This window comes from Rhea pennata, chromosome 1, assembly GCF_028389875.1.
Source record: "Rhea pennata isolate bPtePen1 chromosome 1, bPtePen1.pri, whole genome shotgun sequence".
NCBI classification, from domain to species: Eukaryota; Metazoa; Chordata; class Aves; order Rheiformes; family Rheidae; genus Rhea; species Rhea pennata.
In genome coordinates, this window is record NC_084663.1 from 4,608,057 (window position 1) to 4,632,209 (window position 24,153).

General features: G+C 43.6%; 1 protein-coding gene across 2 annotated transcripts in view; it reads right to left on the reverse strand.

The window, feature by feature from the left end:
• The window catches only part of PRKCQ (protein kinase C theta), a 47,973-nt gene extending 45,307 nt beyond the window's left edge, over nt 1–2,666 (reverse strand). For both annotated transcript variants that reach the window (XM_062594995.1, XM_062594906.1), the window contains exon 1: nt 2,549–2,666. In XM_062594995.1, the coding sequence (XP_062450979.1) occupies nt 2,549–2,666 (118 nt within the window). The remainder of the gene's footprint in view (nt 1–2,548) is intronic.
• Nucleotides 2,667–24,153: the final 21,487 nt, after the last annotated feature.

The window sequence follows — 24,153 nt, forward strand, 5'->3', positions numbered from 1 at the left end:
ACGCTTTGAGTTTCATCACCAGTGAACAGCAACTGCTGCATGAAACCAGGGAATTGGAGAGTAAACTATGACCAAAAGATCACAAGCTAGAAATATGCCAGCTCAAAGAAGTAAGAATCCAAAAGTCCTTTCTCTGTTGCCAATCTCAAAAGATATAAGCACAAAGATTGTTTCATTTTACGTGCTATCTCTTATCATTCATTACTCCTCTTACTTTCCTTGCTCTGCCAGTGTTGCTCTTTGTCCTCCAGACACAATAGTTCCTTTTCTCCTTCCCACATTTCTTCTTCACTCCTTGTTCTTACTCATCTCTCCTTTAAAGGCCCACTTTATTCACAGGGCTCCGCAATACTAACTCCTCTGTGGATGACACAGTGCTCTGAAGAAAGGTGAACTGTGACTACCAACACCAGAATTTTCTGAGGACATGGCTAAAATTGTATTTGGGAATCAGGAATGTAGACATTTCAAATATTCAAAACCAACCTTCGTACTGAGTCCCTCATTGTCTTTTGGTTCTCTGTGCCCATCTGAGTGTGACAGCTCTTCAAGATGGTCTTGCCAAGAACATTTCTGGTATTGAGAGTTGGGCTCATTTCACTGAAGTTCAACTGTCTAAGCCAACTGTCTAAACTGCCCTCAGAGTCAATGGAAAGCACCAGGTTTTTCTAGGGTGTGATTCATCAGACTCATTCTAGATGTTTTCCTTAAGGTGAGAATGGAAAACATCTACCATGGAAATCCCTGTTTTTTCCTCTGGGCTATAAAGGAACGGTACTTAACTTTCTCAGATACTGATATTCTTGCATTAGATCAAAATTAGAGGAGATAAATCTCATCGTGGCTTCATCTTGATTTAGTCCCCATAGGGCAGAGTTAGGCATCTAGACATTTAGACACCCTCCATCAGCAGCAAAGACCAACATCACCCAAGGGTGAGTCATGTTATTCTGAGAAAGGGATCAGAGAACAGTGGGATGAATCAATCATCTCAGAGGTTCCTGCCATTATCTGCTGACATGAAAAAGCTGACATGATGAGGACCAAAGATCAGGCTGAGAGAGGAATTACCCTGACTTGCCCCAGTGTGCGCAGAGCAGTTGCTAGATGAGTGCAATCCCACCTCAACAGAAGAAATCTTTTAATGGAGGGACATCATTTTTTCCTATATTTGATCCTCACTGATGGAAAAAAGTTCCTCCAAGCATATTTTTTCATTTCACATTGATAGGGTTTTTTTTATTAGAAAAAGCTCACAGCAGAGCAAAAATTATATGCCTTAGTTAGTACATTTTTGTTTCTTAGATGCCAGAAAATGTTTCTAGCTCCATGTAAGACAAATAAGGCCTGTTCTGCTCAGATTGATTTTATTCACTTTTGAACTGACAGAGACTTCAGTTTGAGTTACGGCTCTTTCAAAGGCCTCATTAAAACAAACAGTCAAGGCCTGCACAGAACCAAAAAGGGCATATTTTTAGTAAAAATGAGATATTAGGGATAACTTGTGATGCAGCAGGTTTTTTTCCTTATGAATTTATCAGCCACCACATCTTCTAAAATGATTTAAAGGGTAATATAAGCAAAACCAACATTTTAATGGGATAAATGGTCACTTTTTTTTAGTAATGAACCACTGAATAACTTTACAATGGTAAAATTTCTTTTCTTCAGCTACTTTAACATTCTCTGGAGGCTAGAGCCTTGGGGTTTCTAAAGGCATAAAAAGGGATTTCTGAGTTGTTTTACATTTTAAAAGAATCACAGCAGTAAAGTTTGTAATTTGTCAAAGATTTAAGATAAATAACAGCCAACATGAGGAATTTCTTAGCATTGAAGGGTTTGATCTTCATGATTCTTGAAGAGCAGAACTGAAGAACTGTTTAAACTCTCATCAGGAGTATTGTATGCATCAGAAAAATAAGAAATGCTTTCCCAGTGTGGACTCATCAGAGCTGTTCAATCGGGAAAAGTGTGCAACAATCCATATATCTGGACACAGAACAACAGCTTAGTAGAAAGTTTTGCCTTTGAACATTTTACACAGTACAGCAATTACATAGAGAAATTAACTCTCTCTGCAAAGACCATTTGAGAGACTGTTTGAGAGCTATTTTTTAATGGTGGAAGTTGCTAAACCTGACAGTTCCTCAAAAAATGTGACAAACAAAGGCAGCCCTCCCAGCAACTTCTAGGATACCCAGATTTTATCCATCTGGTGCCCCACTGACAAACCAGCAACCATTCGAATAGCAGTGAAAGCAAATACAGCTCAGCTCTTCCTGCTGGGTCATATACTAGGACCTGTAATTTAGTTAATAACAACCTCAAAGTAAAGACAGAGACTTTATTAGGCATCATTTTAAAGTCAGATTGCCTTTCAGACCATGCTGGACCTAACCTTGCACTGTATTTCAACATTAAGAGCATTTCAAAAACCCTTATAAAGATGCTTACCACATGCTTCTTACACTCCAGCAGCGACACAGTAAGGTGCACACATGTCTAATAAAAGCCACGCTACATGCATATTTAACACCTCTCCACTTACCTGATTCTACTGCTTCTTTAACCATCACAGCACAGTAAGGGTTAATCACCTCCCCCTGGGACGGCAGGTAAGAGCCACTGTCATAGTTGGATAAACCAATACGAAGAAAGGGAGACATGATAAGTCCTGTGTCAAACAAAAGACGAGCGATATTTGAGAAGAGTCTAAAAATTCCCGTGGTTTTAACCAGCCTCTTATCTCCACCGGACAGGAATCAACCAGACGTTAGTTATCCATCCAGCTGGAGACTCTCACACTTCCTCCGCTGTCTAGTGAGATGACGGACTGACCAAACATGGTTTAACGTAGGTAAGGCAGTGTAACTTCAGCTGTCAGCTTAACTGTGTACCTGAACTCAACGCAAGGCTGGAAAGACCTGCAACAGCTTTGAGTATTAGTAACTCGACACCAGTTGTCAAACTGCAACAGAACAGTGAAGCCAAATCAGGACTTTCTGGACTGGGACAACTTCTGCTGTAATTTACGTTAAGTCATATATTCAAGAAGCCGAATGCTATGAGAATAGAAAGGGTTTCGGGAATACAAGCCTCTTGGAAGCCTGCAAGTTGAACATGAAACTGTGAAATAACTGAGTACTATTTATACATTGCGTGGAAATGATCTCAGGCATTCAGCTCACTGGGTGCTGACTTGTATTCATAACTGAAGCTATAAAGAGAAAATTCAGCTCATATGATCCAGACCATATAGCGGGAAGGGCAAAAAGAAAAGGGATCTCAATATAATTTTAAGCAGCCGAAAAGAGAAACACATAAAAGTACAGTGCCAGGAAACACAAGAAAGGCTTTAGACTGGTCTTCTCTGTAGGCTCTTTCAGAGTTTCCAGTGAGAAGATTTAGTGAAGCCAGCAATTACTAGCTGCTGTTGCTGGTGCCCATCACTGTGCCATCTGGGCCCACAGGCTGGGTTTTACCACCCAACTTTTGATATCAACATATGAGCTAGTCATTCCTGTCACACCTTCTAGTCAATGGGAGGCAAGAGGCACTTTGAACCTAGCTGTAGATATGTAACTCTTGGACCACCAAAGTTAAACAGCACGAGCCCCATCACTAGCCATTACCTGCCAAATATATTGTTCCATCCAAGAGATATAACAATAGAATGGGGGGGGGGGAATGCAGCCCTCTCTTCTCCTTTTTGCACTCAGGTTCTCTACCCCAAGGACATCTTGTCTAGCCGCACACATAAGAAGATCCTGATTCACTGCTGGGAATAGTATTGTCTTACCTGCAGACAGTATTTTCCTGATAGACAAGTTCAGTCTTTGACTAGAGGGGCTGTTTTCATCACACTTGTCGACAACATGGAAAGACCTTTCTCAGCTGAAAGAATCAGGGTAACTGCTCCTGTGGCTGGGCTGACTTTAAAACTCAGACCCTCTGTTCAAGGAGACAAGAGAGAGGAGAATCAAAGACAGAGGAAAACCTGAGAAACCAAACTGTAGCCCTTTGCTAGAGTGTCTCTTCTCTTACCCAGCAGCGTGCAGTGGTGAGTTTCCATCAGCCCTCGGTACAAAAGTCCTGGACAACTGTAAAAGCCAGAACAAGCCTTTGGTCGTGCATGGCCAGGTCTCAGTGAGCTGTTGTTTTGTTTGTCTCTTGGCTATGTTGAGATATTCTCCTTCTTCCTGGTTTAGAAAACGAAGACAAGGAGCTGTAGTTAGCACTGGGACTGACACACAAACTGGAACAAACTATTTTGGAATTTTCACAAGTGCTGAGTACTCACAGCGTGACACTTTTTGCAAATGGGTGGCCCATGCAGTGAGGGGCAGACATTCTCCAATGAAGTGCATGTGTGGGAGGGGGGCTACCCAGGAAGTTCCCCTAAATCTGTTACCCTACATAATGCCAATCCACATAATGGACAGCACAGGAAAACTCTCCTTCCCCTTGGAGCTCATGAGTCCCCAACAACCAGGCTGAGTCTGCATTAGGGACTCATAAACCCTTTCGGATACAGTTTTTGAGAAGAGAGGAAAACTATTAGGTCCTAGGGTAACCATGTAGGAGAGGAAGAGAAACACTGTGAGCCATGTGTCTTCCCATGAATGCACAAGCAACCAGTGGCTACAAGGCTCTTCTGAAGACTGGCCAAAGACCGCTGGGTATGGTATGGCCCTCAGTTGGGAAAACACATCTTCCTAAGTATCAGCATTTGCTCAGTTTTACAGAAGGCAGTGGGAAAGGCAAAGCATCATATGGGGCAGCATGCAGGAGATCAGCATAACTGTGTTCTCTTCAGGGCGAGGATGGCAACCCCCTGAATGGCATTTTAGATCCATTAGCCAAGTCCCTGATGAACTTGCTCTAGAAAGCCATTTGTGTTTAGATATTCAAGCATAGGTAGTAGTGTAAATAGAAGCATTTGTGGCATAGCATATCAGTACAGCAAACAGATTACAAATGGCCCCTGACCAATCAAATTAGGTAAGAGAACTGGGAGAAATCCAATCAAATTAGGTAAGAAAATCTCTCCAACAGGAACAAATCATTTTACCCCTTTGTTTGACTTATTTTTTTGGATGGTTCCTTTGTTTCACAAAGTAAGAAGCCTATTTAGTCTGAAAGCAGAAAGAAAAAAAAAATCAAAGGATTTCTGGCAGCAGGAGGGGAATCCAAGCAGTTATATGTTATGTTTGTGCATGCACTATCAGGTGGGAAGCTAACAGGAGTTGAGGTCTAAGGCCAGCAGTCAGAGCAACTGCAGCCTTCCACACATGCCATTTGTGTGAAAGGAGATGTCCTCTCTCTGCCTACTGCCATACTTCACTAGTACTTCTAGTGTTTGATGGTTAAGAGAAGACTATGTAATCTATCTCTTTCAAGTCCTGAGTTCCCACAGCCTTGGTTTTCAGGACCTATTCTTCCACCAGCACCACCAGGAGGTGCAAGGAGGGCTGTAAGCACTCCCTTGCCAGGACTAATAAAACCCTACCTTAAAAAAAAATCAGGCCAGAATTACTAGTCAGTATGTTGGGCCTCTGAAGATGTAAACATTACTACAGGAAACCAAATATTTTTTGATGAATCTCTGTGAATAAAACACTCTAGTTTTATAAGTACTAAAGAAACAGAATGAAAACTAAAAATTTTGAGTCTAAAATTCATCACTTGTTCATTTCCATTAAATCAGTGTAATAGTAAAATTATGGAACTAGTCTGTCCTGCTAAATACAAATGTCACTGCTCCAAAACCACCAGTTGGATGTTCTACAAGGTATCTGTTCAGATTTGTGGATCAGTTCCCTAAACAGTGACTTAGACTAAGAAACAATGGCAAAGACCAAGAAAAACAAAGCTGGAGACCCACCATCCCCGTGCATTACTTCATTTTCGCTCTGTATATTCACATCTCATGAAACCTTGTGTGGGACAGATCTCGCTTAATCCTAGATGTCAGTGTCAGTTACTCCATACAAAGCAGTTACCTGGACTCCTGCTTGAGGAAAAGAGAGAAACTGGCACTACCAATACATGAGCAGTACCTGTTTTAGACCCTTCCATTGGCATGTGACAAAATCCTTAGCAGCACCCGTTTCGCTCCTCTGACAGCAAAGGGGACTGACTGGGAATGACTTGTTCACATGGGGCGTCTCCACTATAGAGATCTGCTTTTGATCAAATTCCCCAATCCACTATAACTTAAGAAAAATAAGTAAATCTACTGCATCGTATTAGATCTAAAAGACTTTCATCATGGAAGAAAAGTATGTTGGTACCTTCACATAAGCCAGTCTATTATGGGACAAGTTCTGCAGCCACTAGCAAATGGGAAAGCATTTTCCACCCATCTCCAAAGTGCACAAGTTTGGTGCACCTAGTGCTAGCACTAGCAAACCAACAGCTGCCCACATTAGCCTTGAAAAAGGTGCCTAAAATCACAGTTTAGTGTTGTACCAGCCTCATGGCAGCATTCTGCCTTGGGGTGAATTTCTTCATCCTGTCCAATAAATCAGACAGATAACAGGCTTCCTGCTTCTCTCTCCCTGTCTTTCCTGAAACCATGTTGGCTTTGACCCAAACATCTGTTTTCCAGGACACATCCTCAACATTTGCCACTACAAGACTGCTACTTGGCTCAAATCCACAGCCATAAACAATTAAGGAACAACACAATTCAGCTCCATCAATGCTCACTGTAATAGCAGCAGTTTAACTGAGCATTAGAAACAGCTGCAATGGATACGGAGAGCGTCTGCTTAATTTCCCAGTGGAAAGGATACTATAAAGTATATGAAAATTAAGGATGAAGTGCATCTTTCTATAAAGAGCCACCTGCAAACTCTCCTCCAATAAACCTCCTAGCACAGCTTAATCGGGGTTCAGCAATACTGCACCCTGCTTTGCTGGCACAAGGCAGCTTCTCACACTCCAGAGAGCAATGTAACATATGGAAATCCTTTCCGGATGATATTAGTAAGTAATAAGCTCCTTAATATCCTTAATCAATTGTGGTTAAGGAGAGAGGAAGAAAAGAGTTCTGGCTCCTAGTCAGCAGAGGAACCGTGTTTGAGACAGCTGCCTTCAGTGGGATTTGTGGTGGTGTGTTTTGCCAAACCAAAGTAGATGTATGCATGATGCAGTAAAGATGACAACTGAAACGAGGCCTACTCAGATGGGAGTGGAAATATTTGTGAATTTGAGATCCTTTTTTTTTTTTTTTTTTTTTTTTACTGTACTGTCATCAACTCTCATTTTCTAGAGGTCGGAAGGAATATCTTCAGCTTTCTCCCCATCCCCCTTTGGAGACAAAACTGCACGTGCAAAATGAATTCATAACCTAAGGATCAGCATCACCAAGAGAGAGTAGAACCAGGGGTTGCAGCTGAAGGAGCCTCACCTCCCCAAAGCTATCTTCCAGCCAAAAATGCAAGCCTTGATCATGCAGATATCTTTTTATGCAGATGGTAGGGCCCTGCATATGAGCATAACTTGACACATCTCAAGGCCTTCCTCCAGGCTTCAAGAAAGCTTGCTCCTCATGAGCAACACCAAGCACTGACAGCGATGGCTCAGGTCCCTATCTCCCCTCCCTGACTCCCAGCATCCAGGAGGCCACGTAGCAGGGAATGGGCATGCAAATAGTTCCCTCGATTGACCTTCATTTTAGGTGCCTCTACTGCCTGCAACTTCAGCAGAGACCAAAAGAGCCTGTCTGCAAAGGAGGAAGTTCAGAATCACTTTGGGTAACATCCAGCCTCTCTCACACTTTCCTTTTACCATGGCATGGATCAGGGCAGGAGCAGGAAAGGGAGGGAAATTTGCATAGCTCTTTAACTTCCCCTGTCTCCGCCTCCAGCTGCAGCATTTGCAGCCAGTCTTGTGAAGGCAGAGGAGGGAGAGGGTGAAGAAAAGCAGGAACCAGCTGTCTCTGATAGGGTCAGTGTGGTATGAGGCTCCACGCAGCTAAAGCCTTTCCCGAAGCTGCACGGGCAAACTCGATTTTGAAAGGCAGGAGATGCTTTGTATGCAAACCATTCCCTGCGGCTTGGAGCCAGAGCAGAGCCAGGCACGTGGAAATGAGGCTTGCAGACTTTTCCAGAGTCTGTGGGGAGTATGGGAATGGAAGACTCCCCTTCAAATGACTGTGGATCATCTCATGATGCTGTGTTTAGATCAAGCTGTGTGTATCAGTAGCTGTCTCTTGTCTCCTACATATAGCCTACAAACGCAGCTGTTTGGACCCTGCTAAGTTCACGTGGTTTCCTCCTGTAGCATCTGTTGTGTGTAAGACAAGACAGAAGCCTCTGGTCAGGCCTCTTCTCAGCTCACGTAAGTGATTCAGCTACCATGTAGTTAATGCAGGTCAACAGATTTACAGCTGTGCAAGGCTGGTATTCATCCTACCAGGGGAATCACAGAAAACAGGCTGCAAGGAAATCCATTGAATATATCCACAGACTCCAAGAAAGGATTTACAACCATTTTATGCAGATAACATGTTAGTTCAGCCTTAAAAACAAGGAATCTATACTTCACTATCATTAGGCTGCCACTTAAATGCTTTAAGTTGACCTAACTGCAGGCTATGTCAAAAGACACCGTTCAGCTTTCTAGTCATCTCAGACTGAAGGTTCCCAATCTCCCCCAGTGCTGTGCCAGGTGTTGGGCAGCATATAGCATCAGGGAACAGATTTGGTTCAAATCTTCTTTCTTTTCTTTACCTGACAAGCCAGTTTGCTGCTGGATCCATTCCCTGATCCAATATACTCCGTGGCTGTGCAGAAGCTGGTGCCAGCATAAGGGTGGCAGCAGCAATACAGATTTGGGAGTGGGACACAACAACTGTGCATTGGTAGATATATATATATATATAAAAAGAAAAAAAAAAAGAAAAAAAAAGGAAGTCATGGCCTCACTGCCAGAGAAGAAATAAAGGGTGCACAGACATTTGCAGCACATGTATAAGCTACCACCGCAGATCCCTTCATATTCTGTATAGGGATAAAAGTACTTGTAGGGCATTAATCATCCCATCATAAAGACGACATCTAACATAACTTAGGTGAAATATGTCCTGGAATCCCTATTTCTCTCTACTAGCCAGGACAAATACATCTATCTCAAAGCGTCCAAAATCAGTAAGTCCTACAAAAATCAGGTAAGTCCCACCACTGATATCCTGATCTCCAGTGAACAAGACATAGATCTCACAGCTTGATCTATAAGCAGATGCATTTATACCCAGCAGTGTGATGATAGCTTAAAGAGATAGTGAAGTATAGCTGCGTAGGGACCCCACAGTTCCTTACTAAGATATATATTGGTTTTCCAAACAGCACAGCCACAGAAAATTGCTTCTGGGAAGAGTCCCTGGTCCATGCTGGGAGGATGCTGCCTGGCTGGAGCCAAAGCCATCCCAGGAATTGCTCTAATAACAAAAAAGACAGTCCAGGATCATAGGAATGCTCCCTACAGCTCTTACATACATGCAGCAGGAACCAAGTTCTTCTATCAAGAAATGAATTTCTTTCCGTATGCCATTCCCTTCCTGCACTCCAACAGAAACCCTCTGTGAGTTTCTCTCTTGCTGGCGGGGCACGATTTTTAAAGATAAAACCCTTGCTATTTCTATAAACCAGAAAGAGAAGCAAAACTGACCCAACAAAAAGAAAAGGCCAAATTCGTACAGGGGACAAGCTCCTCCAGGCTCCTCCCCTGCGCTATGCCTCCTGAAACAGAGCCAGTTTGCACCCTGACTTGTTCCACCCAGAAGAGACCAACTATTCAACTGACTTTCCTTTGTATCTTTTTTTCTTTTTGGTGCATTTTTTTTCATTTCGGGTCCAGATTATCAAAACCAGCTTTTCAGTTTTGCTTTCCTATTTTCCTAGAGAGCTTCTGGTTAATGTAATTTCCTGTATCACTCCACTTCTGCAACATCTGGGTCACACAGACTCCAAGGAAAAAAAAGTTTTAAAAGTAATGATCCGCATTGTGTTTGTTTACTATTTTTAATACGGACTTTTCAGATTTTAGCTCTCTTCCAACCGACACAGGCCAAACTTGATGCAACACTGCTCAGTTTTTCAAACACTGCACACATAAGGCCTTCAAAGAGCTCTCCCATGTAAGAATGAAGGTAACAAAAATACGTTTAAACAAGATTTAACTACAATATCTCCTTTCCTTTGTTCTCTCATTGGTTAGCCCAGCAGTTCCTGTATTTCTGTAAGATTTTGGCATTGGTTAACAGACTTCTTTCTGTGTTTTGTGTTTTTTTTTTTTTTTTTTTTTAAATGACACAGGTAGAGTTTGCCTCAAACACTTCACCATCTCAAATCAGGACGGCAACTAACGTGCTGAACTTCCTGCCAGTGCCAGTGTCTGCAAACTCTTTTTCACTTTCCTTCTTTCTCTCATAAAAGAAAGGCCTAAGGAGAGGGACAGTGACCATAATGGGGCATATTAACATCCTTTCTTCTGCAGGCACCGTTTCAAGCCTACAGTTAACCTTGTTCAGTAGTGCAGGTGTTTAATCTCTTTATTTCATCCAGAAAATTGCTAACAGTATTTGGACCTTGAATCATAGAAAAAATGGGCTGGAAAAGAGCATTTCATTCATTTCCCTGCCTCCTGGCAGATTACGTCTACATCATTCTTGATGTATCTGTCTTGCCATCTGTCAGGAACGATGCTTTTTGTGTGCTCACTGTTACCATACATTCATCAAAACTGTGGCCAAGATTGCCGGAGAGGAGCTGCAGATTATAACTGGAAACCACACTGAACAACCAAACCTTACTTTGCAGTGACACAAAGGACCCAGGAGCTACACTTTAGGAAACTACTCTTGATCTAGGGTTATCCCTGTTTTCAGAGATTGTGCTACTATTCTAAGGGAAATTAGTGTTTTTTCCTTGCCACTGTTTCTCTCCAGCATTGGACATTTCCTGTCACCCTCAGCAGATAGCAATTGCAAGAAGCTTCTCAACTGCCGTGTAACTACGTTTTAGGCTCACCAACAGCACAAGCACAGCTCTGGTAAATGGCCTTCAGCTACTCTCTCCTTCCACTGTAGTCTTCTCCTCTCATTCATCCACCAGTGTCTATCTCTGTTTATGCTCTTAGTTGTATCTCTGATTAGGGCGATGTAGGGCACAGTGGATGGAAGAAGGCAACACAAAATGCAGTCATTTTAGCCCAAAGTGGTGAAAATTAGGGCTTTTTTCATATCACCTCTTAGCTACTTAAATAAAGCTTTTTGGGCTCAGCTCTTGTGTGAAGAGCTAAATCATCATGCAGGTGACATCTGCTTCCCTTCTCCCTCCAACTCACACTATTTCCCCTGCTAACTAGGGGAAGAAAATCCCCATCTGTGAGGTGAAGGCATAGCTGTGTCTGACATGGAGCTGCAGAGCTAGATTTTTTGGAGGGGCTGTGCAAGAGAGACCTACAACATAAAGATGCCCATCAGTGCTGCTGGGACATCAGCACACACTTCCGACATTTCCTAAAAGGAGTGAGCTCAGAGGCTCACATCAGTACCACTGTTGAAAGCTCATTCAGCTTAATGCCACATCCTGCTCCTCTACTACAGCACTGCCTTCTACTCTCTCCTACTCCACCTCCACTCATGACCTCCTGCACTGTGATTAGCAGAAGAGGTCCACATGCACATGGAGCTGCAGCTGGTGATGTTTCCACTAGTGGAATCTTGGGACCAAACGGCCCCCCTAGGCCCCAGGGAACAGCACACGGACACTTCTTTCACATAGGCAGGAGTCAGTCTTACGACTCACTGGATGTCTCCTTCCCTCCACCCTTTCCCCAAGCAATCCAATCTGACACCTGACACCTACCTTTAGAAATCCACACTACAAGCATCTACATAAGGACTAATCATGCTCTCTTCATAGTCAACCCCCCCAAAATAGGTCTGCTGGGTTTTCAGTTTCCGTCATCCCCAAACAACTGTCTAAACGAGTCAAATGTGCACACCCTTGAATGCCTCTTTCTCCCTGTGGATGACAAACAGACACCAGGGAACCAGTTCAGGTGGAGATGCCTGTCTGGTGTGTAGGTAACTAAGTGAGAAGTGATGGCTCCCAACTGTGGTATCTCACAAGTCAGTGATTAAACAAATTTGGAGATCAGCTTATGGGCACTTGTCTGCACTGCGACCCATACGAATTAACACGTGTGTTAACACATGTATTACAGAGAGAGGTCATGAATAAGCTGAGGACATGATGACAGTCTACAGGTTTGATCAAGATTTGGATCTAATATCCACTAAAGTTTTTATAAAGGTTTGTAGGGGTTTTGAATCTGTTCTATAAATAAAGCAGGACAATGCTAATATCTGGGAATACGAAAAGCTGCAATCAGCTGTATAACTAAAATTTTTAATGACGAGATTTGGTACAAGCACCATCCTTTTAAATCTCACTCAAAAATACATTACAGAGAACCACCTTGCTTAACAAGGGGACAGGAAGAAACACAGCCATTTTCAGAGACCTCTTTTATCTAAAATAATTTGCTTAAGTGTTTTTAATAACAACAGCTGTAGCTGCCTTGACGAGCACTCTCCTCTTGTATGATGAGGGGGAGGGGACAGGGGAGCTGAAAACGGAAGCTGGAGGATGTATGTTCTTTACTACTTCACCAGTGTTATAAATCAAAATATAAATAGCAAGTGTCACTGCTCTGTTGCAGAAAGCAAGGGTGCGAGGGGAAAACCTGGCTAAATTCAGCTCTCAATATGCGCACAGTCCGTCAAGACAAATAATGGTGTCTTCCACATCAGCACTTGTGTCTCTGGTTTCTGTGGATAAGTAGGGTACAACCTTGCCTGAATTCCACTCACACACCAGAACAAATCTTCGTAAGCCTCAGCTGTTCTCTGATACGTCTCTCAACATATCAGGCCCAAAATGCTCTCGTTCAAGCGTGCTTGTTCTTCCTCCGTCCCAGCTATTCCTGATTTACGTACATCAGCGGAGGAGCAAGCCCACCATAACACAGAAAGTCCACAGCAAAATCAAATGACTGTATTAGGAACCTCTTCAGGAAAAATGTCTGCATAAAATCAAAGTAAAAAAAAAATCAATCAAGTAGAAGTTTAGTCTCCAAATAATTAAAATAGAAGTCAAATTTCTGCTTATAACACACTCACAGAAATCCAAAGCTACTCCTCTGTAGCAAGCAAGTTTCTTGTGGGTTTATGGTGGTACCTGACCCCATAGTTTGGCCTCTTCCTTTAATGTGACAGCAGTTCTGTTGCTGAATGTGGTGTCCCTGAGTACCACTGCAGATTGTTATCTGCTACTTCAAAGTCAGGGATTATTAAGAGACCAAGCTGAATTACATCTTCTCTTGTGCCAGGATAAATCTGCAACAAGCCTGGATGCTTCAAGAAAATTGCTCCAGCTTTACATTTGTGTGTTTGCAAATAATCCTGCTTTCACTAGCATTTCTCATGGTTTTGGTTAAATAAATAAAACTAAGGCCCCATTTCTGCACAGACGATTTAGGTTACCTGCTAAATTCAGCCTCTCAGACACAGACATTCAACTCAAAGTGAGGCTACTGCTGCTGAGTGTTTGGTCCCAAGGACAGAACAGGGCAAGGCAAGAACCTACTAAACCCAAGAATAACCTTGCTTTCAGGCCAGAGCTATGGGTACCTTTGGTAGAGGGGGGTCTTCCCCCACAAAACACCACATTAACTCTACAAAACAACTAGTTGGCTAAAGCTCTGCAGCCAGCCTGCTTTGAGAATATAACCTTTTTTGCCCTCAGCACCTGTGCTTCTGAGAGAAGAAATGTTAAATCCATACTCTCAGCCTACGTGTTCATTTATAGATGTGCAATAGACCTTCTGCCTATTGGTCTGGGTTAGGTCTACTTGTCTTTCCAGAAAACATGTGGTGCAATGACATATAAGGGAGGAATTGCATTTCCTGACCTTGGTGAGTGGCTGCTCTGGAATGAAATATGTAGATGAGATGATAGAAGAGAAATCTTTGTGTGACCTAGAGCTACAGTTTGGGTTATAAATTGTGTGCTGTACTGTGATACTTGATCTCTCGCACACCTCAGACTTATCAAAGAGAAAAATGAAAAGGTCCAGCCAAAACTCTGCCATCAGAGATGGCCCTTTAGGGCTGTGATTTAGTTCACAAAATCCACCCTACATACAGCAGTAGGGAGAAGGTCCATGCTGGTAGCAAGCGAGAGCCATTTCTCCTCACCTTCCCCGTTGAGGTCCAAACTTGCCATATGGAGCTCATGAGGACAATTCACAGAATCACTGAAAAGCTAGGACTGGAAAGGACCTCTGGAGATCATCTAGTCCAACCCCTCTGCTCAAACAGTGTCAGCTAAAGGTGGTTGTTAAAAACTGTGTTCAGTCAGGTCTTGAATAGCTCTAAGGATGAAGACTCCACAACCTTTCTAGGCAACCTATTCCGATGTTTGACCACCCTCATATTAAAGAAGTGTTTTCTTATGTTCAAAAGGAATTTCCTGTGTTTCAGGTTCATTACCCCTTTCTGGCCACAACCCTTCCTGAGGGCAAGGGTATATCTCCTTTCTGTCCTATGACAGGCACATATGCCATAAGCCTGGCATTTCTGGGCCACTCACGTCCTCCCAATACAAGACAGCTTGAGCGTGTGGAGTAAAGTTGGTACCATTTGGATCAGCAGTACATAGACATACATGTACTACACCAATTGGATTTCTTCACTATGAGAGTGACGGAGCACTGGAACAGGTTGCCCAGAGAGGTTGTGGAGTCTCCTTCTCTGGAGATCTTCAAGGCCCGCCTGGATGCAACCCTGTCTAACATGCTCTAGGTGACCCTGCTGAGCAGGGGGGTTGGATTAGATGATCTCCAGAGGTCCTTCCAACCTTACTGATTCTATGATTCTAAGATGTGTTGTCTGATCCTGAGGGCAAGGTGTCCTGCACATCCCTCAGGTATATTTCTCCTCCCTGTCTACAGGGAACAGCTCTTATCCTACACTGTCACTCATAGCATGCCTGCTAACATGCTGCTCAAACAGGCTAAAAAAATGCCAAGGACCATGCTCACACTTAAATGGCCTAATTGACTGCAGCACAGTGCTGTGCCTGGACTCCAATCCTGTTATTTAATTAGTATAGCAAGTAACTCCAAATACACAACAAAGAATAGGATGCACTTGCTCTCAGAAGTACTTGCTGTGGCTTACACCAGCTGTCAGATGGTGCTGTGTGTCCTGCTCAGCAGGAAAGGGTGGGCAGCAAGTACCAATCCTTTGCTTCGAATCAAAAACACAGAGAAGAAATGTTTTTGAGGAAACTGTGACCGGGGTTCGTTATTTTTGTTTGAACTGGGACTTGTTTGCACTACATGAGAGCAATTGTGTATATCAAATTCACTTGCTTCTCTAGAGACCTAAATGCAGCAGATCTCTAACCAAGACCTCTGTAACCATAGTGGTACCTGGCAAAGCTTAACCTTCTTCCTTCTGCAGCAGAGAAGTACCCGTTAGCAGCCCCTGCCTCATGGCCACCATTCTCCATATATTTATCCATCTTCTTACCCACCTCTTTGTAAACAGCATCTTCTTCTCAGTTAGTCAGTCTGATTTTCTCCTGTCCCAGATTACTGTAATGATGAGTCTGAGGTCTGCTCAACTTCTTCCATTCAGTCATACCCTTATGCAAGCATGTTTGCACCTTCTCTCCTCTTATCCTCTGTGGTTTTCAAAATAGTTTCAAAGGTCGTTATTCTGCCTTTTTACATCCCTCTCCTACAGAGACTATGAGATATTGTCCCTGAGCAACAGGTGGTGAACCAGTATTTTCAGTTGCAGCCAGTATTTTCAGTTGCTATAGAAAATTCTGTCAAACATTATTGTTCATACAGAACCACTTTTTCAGCTAAAGAAAAATAAATGTTTTCTCAGAAAAAAAATCAGAATTTCACAAAAACTATAGCTTTTGTTTCCTCATAGCCTCATTTTTTCTGTTAATCAGGCTCATCTATGGGAGCATATCTTATGTGAGTGCCATGGCAAGGGTCCTCAGGGATAAAGCCAACACCTCCCTGTACCACATAAAAGATCATGGCACATCTTGGAAGCTCCAGGAGATCAACTGAATAGAAGAACATATATCATCCATAATGAAATTCCAAGGAAACAGAATAACTGCATTCATAATCAAAGTATCTTAGTTGTGGACCAAAATATTTTCACTAGACAACTTAAAAAACACCCTAACTCTTCTATGTGTTGGTATGGAGAACCTCTTTATTGATTATTACTATTAATTTCTCATATCCACTAAAAAACAATTAAATGCATATCACCATTCCTCCTTCTGTATTTAACCCGCTTTTGCTACTTCTGCTATAATTCATTCCTATCTGCATTATTAATTATTCAGGATTGTCTTTTATTATACATTCATACACTATCTCATCCTCAGCTCCTGATCAGGGCAGGGCTAATTACGGAGGGATTTCTTCTACTGTCTTGATTACTGATGATTATAACACAGTAAGTAAAGAAGAGCTGTTATTGCGCCTGCTGAACGCCTTTACACACCATGGAGGATGTTTCAATCATCCCTCACAGGCACCGATCTTTGATGTTATGATGAATTCTCTCCTTTAATTGCTTATGGGCTGGCAGCCTTGGGTAACAATTGCCTGAAATGATCATCACTGAGGCTGCCTTGTTCCTTCCTCAGAGATGATTTTGTGTGAACTGATACATTTTTCTCAGGAAACAACTGACACTTTATAATTGTAGTTTTTGTTTTTCTAGTTCATAATCAAGATAGTTAAGATGGATTTTTTTGCCCCCCTTTAAACCTAGGTGTTCAATAGGCACTACCGAGGAGATAAAAACCCAAAAATATGCAGTGAAAGATACAGTTTCTCCATGAGAGTCTCTTCTGCTCCTAGAGAAGCAGAGTCATCCTTGATTCAAGGCTCAGTAATGGGACCAAATATTTCTTTCTGCACTGTTTCATTCAAAGCTCAGCAACAGTAATACTGCTCTGTAAAGCTCACTTTAAAGCGAGTAAAGCTCAGGTTTCTCGGTTATCTCGACGTTTTTCACACCGTTTTCCTGGCTGAGATGCCTCTCCCTGTCTGCAAGCACCTCCCAGGCAGTTCAGAGCTACCATCTCCATCATCAAGTATGCAAAGCATGGGAGCGCTATCCTTGCTGTATAGCAGGACATGGACTGATGTACAGGTAAGGGCCCCGACAGCTCAGTGACAGTGTCAATCAACAACAGTAGATTGAAACACCTGGCCACACTGGAAACACATTGTAGACAACGCAGCTTGTGTATTAAGCTGCATTCACCAACCCTTCCTTTCCCACCACACCGGCAAGGTGAGGATGCCCTGAAGTGGATAGGACATGTTAAAATTCCCTTCACTTCCCTGCTAAAACAGCAAGCTCAAGAGATGCAATAGAAGTCACAGCAGTGAGAGAATTAGACCAAGTGCTACTTATACAGATATCCACCAGAGTCATAATGTCCTTGTTCTCCTTTGTTTATCAACTGGAAATTTTCTGTCTTTTAGGGTTGATGTTTCCTGTGCTTATTGTTGTGCATCTTGGAGATTAAGGGATCATGTGTATTTGCACAAAGAAATGGATGTACTTCTCTTTTGATTCAAATCTGAACAAAATAAACAAGAATTCAGGTAGTTAATTACTGGAAAGCAATCCAGTCCAAAACAGGTCTAACGTAATGTGGAAATGACCGCTCAGATAAATATCACAAAATTAATTTTACAGATAACCGAACTCTACATCCGCACTGCACACATGACACTGTGCTGATGGGGTACGTGACAAGGCACAACTACATGAAATCCACACCGTTTTCCTTTCTCCGTGTGCTGGCTATATCCTTCACAACCTTACACTTCTTCCATTCAGCATTTCTGCCCCTCTGTGCTCTGAGAAACAAGAGGGCCAAACACATTAATGTATTTTTACACATATGTGGAATTAAAAATATCCAAAATCGGGATGGCCCAATTCAGTCCCATCACGCTGCTCCAAAGTACTATCTAACCCAGAAGTATTATCCACCTCCAAGGCAGCTGTGGATAATTTCAAAAGCAATCTGAGCTCATTCCACACACATCATCAAAGTTAATGCACTTCAGCTCTGCTGCTGGATGTGATCTGGTTGGTGATGACAAATTAAAATTATCCAGCAGGCTTGATAAATCACAAAATTAACACAAACATGCAATGACACAGAAAGCACTCTGCAATTGGCTACAGCAATGGGTTTGCAGTTTATACTGCCTTTGCCAATGTTTTCTTTCCAGATAGGCCTACAAAGAGGAGTCAGATGCTCTGGCTAGAATATAAGTACAGGCAAGCAGAGAACAACACTGCAACATGGAAACAAATTGTCATGATAAAGGCTTAACACAGACTGCCTTCTGGTGTGAATCAAAAACATGATCCTGTGAACGATTCCGTACAGGAATAAGCAGATGGCATGTGAACAGCCCCGCAAGGAGTTGTTCATCTGCAGTAAGCCATGCATACGTATCGTTACAGGATCAAGGTCCTAGTTAGTCCTATATATCATTTCATGTGTTCAAGTTTTGGGTGTTCATACCACTGAACTCGCTTTCTTTTCATTTCCTATTTTGAAAATCACTTTTTTCAAAGCCTAGGCAAAAACCAACATATCCTGGCCAAGTTTTCAAACTTAGAGCCATTAACATACATGCAAAAGGCCGAGTGGAGCTCCAAGAGAACAGCCCTCATGACAAAGCCACCAAGGCAGTTAATACTTGACCTCCTTCACAGCCAGCTTCAGAGCTCTTTGCAATTAAACACAGACAATAAGAGAAGAAACCCAAAAGCCGCCAACAAAACTTACAGTCATCAGATCACCGTCTTCAGAAAAATCAAAATGGAAGGAAACACAGACAAACCTGGAGAAGATCCCAAGGCGGAAAACCAAAAAACTGTCATGCTAGGAAATTAAAGTGCTATGACTCTCCTTCCTTCCATCCCTCCTTCCTTGTCTCTCTCTCTAATCATGTTCTCTGACGCCCTCCACTTCTGATGCAACAGTGAGGCAGCCGGTGCATTTGTGAGAAGCTCCAAGAATCAACTAAGTGACTTTCTTTGAAAGGAAGCTCACTTGAAGTAGGAAAAAAAAAAAAAAAGTTAGCTCCACCCTGGCAGTGTAATAGGTCTCTGTTCATAGCTCCCTTTGCTATGAACCTGTCGCGCACTGATGACAGTGAGGTTATTTTCCTCTACTGTTATCTCACAGGTTTCGGAGAGAGAGAGAGAAGTTTCCAAGTTAATCTGCAAAGAGGATGGGCTGTAAAGGGTGTCAGTTTAGGAAAAGCTTCCTCTAACCTGAAAACAGGATAGTTTCCTCCTCACCAGAAGCTCAGTGTCCTAAAGCAGATTGGCAATTTCTCCAGAAGGACATCTGGCACTGCAGGCCTGGAGTGTAATTTTGAAAAACTGGTGTGTATTTCTTGGCGGGGGGGGGGGGGGGAATGTTTGCCCTGATCGCAAAAAAAGCCTGTGCAGAAGAAAAATCCTTTTATGCTGACATGGAGGATGAACATTCAGGAGGAGGGATCTGAATTCTTGAAATGGCTTTCAAAAAATTCCAAGGACATCTAAAACTAGGGAGGAAGCCTGGCTAAGCATTGTATTGCTGATGCCAGCGTAACTGTGGGTACATCTTAAATTGGTGAGTCTTTCAATTCAGAGACCTCTGCACAGTCTGCTCACTTCATTCATTGTGTGTCCTCAGAGGGGTTGGCCAAAAAGTCATGGGGGGAGCTCTGGAGGAAACAGAAGGGTGATGTGAACCCTTCACATCACTCATGAAGCTTGAGGGGGCGCAAAGGCTGGCGGATGTTGAAGTCTGATGTCCGGTCTAGGCATCAATGAAAGAGACCATACCAACTACTCAGAGCCCTCACTGGAATATCTAGGTTCAACACAGGTGTCAGGTGTTTGACAAAAGGCAGCTCACCAGGCCTGTGGCCTCTGGAAAAGAGGCTATCTTAGGAGGCCATCTGCTACCATCAGCTGAACACAACCTTGCTCCACCACAACAAGCTGAGGCAGGAAACTCTTTGGGGCAGGTGCTCTTTGCTCATCCTTCAACTGGGCTCCCAAAACACATTCCCCAGAAAGCAGAAAATGACACATTCGTGGGAATGTGGAGTCCCTTCTTCAGACAACAACAAACAAACAAATAAACAAAAAACAAAACACAGGTCCAGGACCCCAAGGGACTAACTGTTCCAAAAAGTGAAGATCATAATACAGCATTCATTAGAAACAGTCTCCTGCCATCTTTTTCTTTTAATAGCAAATTCAGTGAAACTTTATCTCTTCCTGCCCCAGTAACCTTCCCAAATAATCTGCTATTAGCATGACTCAATTGACTTGAGCAGCTGAAAGCCACTCATTTTCTTTGCCACTGTCATTTCACTGGTGGAAATTAAAAAGCCCATGAAAAGCTTTGTGCCCCTGCAAAGTCTGTGTGACTGGAGGAACGTACAGCTGAGAAGTTAGCAGCACTGTAATCAAAAATTAAAGAGTTTATTAAAAAGGAACTGATTACATCCAAGAGTTTAACTTCATTAGCATTCAAAGCACATGCACATAACATAACCGAAGTCTCAAGACTGAACGGTCAGGCTGTTTTCAAGTCTCCTCCTTCAAAAGGAAATGTAGTTCACAACAGTACGCAGCGGAGGAGGGATGGAGACAGTTCATTTCTCTTTAGCACCCATATGAGCTGCCACACTTACCACAGTGCTACTTTGCAGAATATTACAAATTGGATCTGAAAATGATTTACCTGGTTAATGAGCTACAACGTTCACTCAAAAACTAAACTGTAGCCTGGCTGTCTTACTGCATACTGCTGTAACCAAGAAACACCTAAAATACATCAAAGAAACTAGCAGGGGAAAGTATTTCCCTCTTTTTTTCCCCCAGTTTGTTTACTATGTGTGTTCAATAACATTCTGGCTGTAGTCAGTTTTCACTGTTTTTCTCAGTCATTTTCCCCTCTTCTTTGCATTGCATGAAGACAGGAGGGAGAAAACAACACTTTTTGCAGGCAGGAAAATGTGATTATGAAACCACAATCACTTGCAAAAGACATCAGGTGTAGAACCTGAAAGTAATATAAACTCTTACTTAAGAAAAAAAAAAAAAGGAAAGAAAGAAAAAGAAAAAAGCCTTCTGGTTGGATTTCAAGTTGATGGCAGCTCTTAAATTCGTAAGAGAATCAGGAACCATAGCTGAAGCAGGATAAAATAGCAGCATCTTGGGTAAAACGAACTACCAACAATCCTAAAGAGTTCCCCAAATTTTCTCTCACTCTAGTACCTCCAGCCAAGCTGCTGGGTGTTGGAGAGGCGGTTTGGGGGCACCCAGAGGCTTCCTCCCTCTTGCATGCACGGGGTGTACGCACTACACATCGCCTTGGTCTCACTCCAGCCAGCCCCGGACGCATCCGCCGTGGGAGAGCTGGCACGGCACGGCACGGCACGGCTCAGCCTGGCCCAGCACAGCCGAGCACCCGTCACCCCGCTGCGCACCGCCCCGCGCACGGCACCTGCTGCTCGACCGACGCAGAGCGGCTCGGCTCGGCTCGGCTCACCTCGGCGCGGCTCGGCTCAGCCCGGTTCAGCTCAGCTCAGCTCTGCTCTGCCCAGCGCAGCTCGGTTCAGTTCAGCTCAGCTCGTCTCAGCTCACCTCGGCGCGCCTTAGCGCCGCGCGGCTCGGCTCAGCCCCGTTCAGCTTAACCCGGCTCGGCTTGGCTCGGCTTAGCCTGGCTCGTCTCGGCTCGTCTCCCCGCAGCGCTGCCGGCCGCAGCCGCCCCCGCCTCGCCGCCCCGGGGGAAGCGCACGCCCGGCCGCCTGCCGCCCCGGGGCAGCCCTCACCGCCTCTTCCTCCTCCTCCTCCTCCTCCTCTTCCTCCGCACCACCTGGACCCGCGCTCCGCCGCCCGCCCCCCTGCTCCGCCCCCGGCCTCCGCAGGGCCCGACCCCCGCGTGGGGAGTGCTGGCGGCCGGGGTGCGCATCGTGGTCCAGACCGCAAGGAAGCGCGGGTTTCGCGGAGGGGAAAGCTGTGATGCGGAAGAAAAGGAAGAGAAAAAGAGAAGAGAAGAGAAGAGAAGAGAAGAGAAGAGAAGAGAAGAGAAGAGAAAAAGAGAAGAGAAGAGAAGAGAAGAGAAAAAGAGAAGAGAAGAGAAGAGAAGAGAAGAGAAGAGAAGAGAAGAGAAGAGAAGAGAAGAGAAGAGAAGAGAAGAGAAATAATTGCAGCAATCTGAATTTGCTCAGGCTGCAGAGCCTTGTCCTTGTGGCTAGCTGAGGAGGTCTGCTGATGGGTGCAGAGAAGTCAAGGAGGCTATGTCTCTCCTCATTAATTTGTCCCATCACACCACGTTTTTGGCCACTAAATGTTCAAAACACCTCTCTTCCAGGTGGGCCCTGCCTTGGACTAGGTTTTTATCCAGAACAAGGCTGTTTGGTATAGCCCTTTCAGGGCTTGGGGGTGTCAAAAGTGGATTTTGCCAGGATCTCCCCAGGGACACATACGCTGCTCCACCGTTCCCATGGCCTCCTCCCATGCTACGAGACTGGATGTGATGCCAGGGGGACAGGTAGGTCTGGAGGGAGGAATGGCCTGGGAATGTGGGAGATGAGTGATTAGAAGAAACCTCGGGAATGTGGGAGCCAAAGGGTTTTGAAGCAGTCCAGCAGGAATCCTCCTGACCATCAGAAAGGACATCCTACAGAAGCATGGCCAGATGGCCAGCTCTGTGACAATACCGGGCTTTGATGCCGATAGCAGTCAAACAAATGTGACATATATCAGGAGACCTGCAGATGTCCATCACGCTTTTGACAACAGGAGAGACATACCTGTAGAAGACGTGGGGCCCTATTCGGGTACTTTCTGTGGATCCTAACAGTCTTAGGCAGCTATTGAAGAGTATCAGATGCTAGATGCCTAAAATGTCAATGGAGAAAGGATCTGGGAGGTAGATCATGCCACTTTGCTGCTTGGCTGGGGATAATTCTTACCTTTAGAGATGCAGAATATGCCACCTGCCAGACCTGTAAAAAAGAGGTGCTTTTTTTTTTTTTTTTTTTTTTTTTTTTTTTTATCATCATCAAAATAAATCATTTAGGAATTTTAGGAGGTCTTACTTTGAGTAAACTGGGATGTTTGTTTGAATGCTGTTGTAGAAATGCAAAATGTTACTGTTTTGCCCCTGTTGTTGATTCCTAAAACATCAAATATCCAATTATAGAAAGGGAAGGGAGGGGAAGGAGAAGAAAGAGAAAGAGAGAAAAAAAGGAAGAGCTGCTGGGCTTTTGAAAATCAGGGAAAATGATCAGCATTTCTCTTCTATTTGCTGGAACAAATTGAGCTGAATCTAATACATATCCTTATTACTAGCAGGAAAAAGAGACAGTTCTTAAGGCAGATGATCTTGCATTTTAATTGCTAGCGTACCATTAAATTATGTATCTCTTTCCTGTCTGCATCAGAGTGCGTTATATTGGGTGGGGGGGAGAGATTGATGCTGTAAACAGACATAAAAGGTTCTCCAGTATCAACTGAAGGTAAACAGTAAAATATACTACTGGAATTTGCCTGGATTCCAGGTAACACTGGAATTTGCCTGGATCTTTAAGGAAAATTGCTGACAAAGCTACCTCTTCTTAAATTTGCAACTCCATCAGTTGCTGATGCTGTTGGTACAATTTTCAGGAATGTCCTGGCATTGCAGAAGTTCCCTTGCCTTCAGAACCAAGCAAGAGGGCAGAGATTGCAGATCAGCTTCTCGTTCCTACAGGCATCTCCAGAAAAGGAAGGGCAGGAGGCACTTCCACTTTGCTGGCAAAGTGACCCTAAAGAGAGCTTGAGGTGATGGAAATATCACTGAACTAGGAGTAAGACAGGTAGTAGACCTCTGCAATCCGAAACTGAGCTTTTAAAATAAAAACCTCTCAACTTTCTTTTTAGCTGCATGATACTGTAACGTGATGGGTAGGAGACTATAGTGTCAGCCTGTACTTAGACTGGAT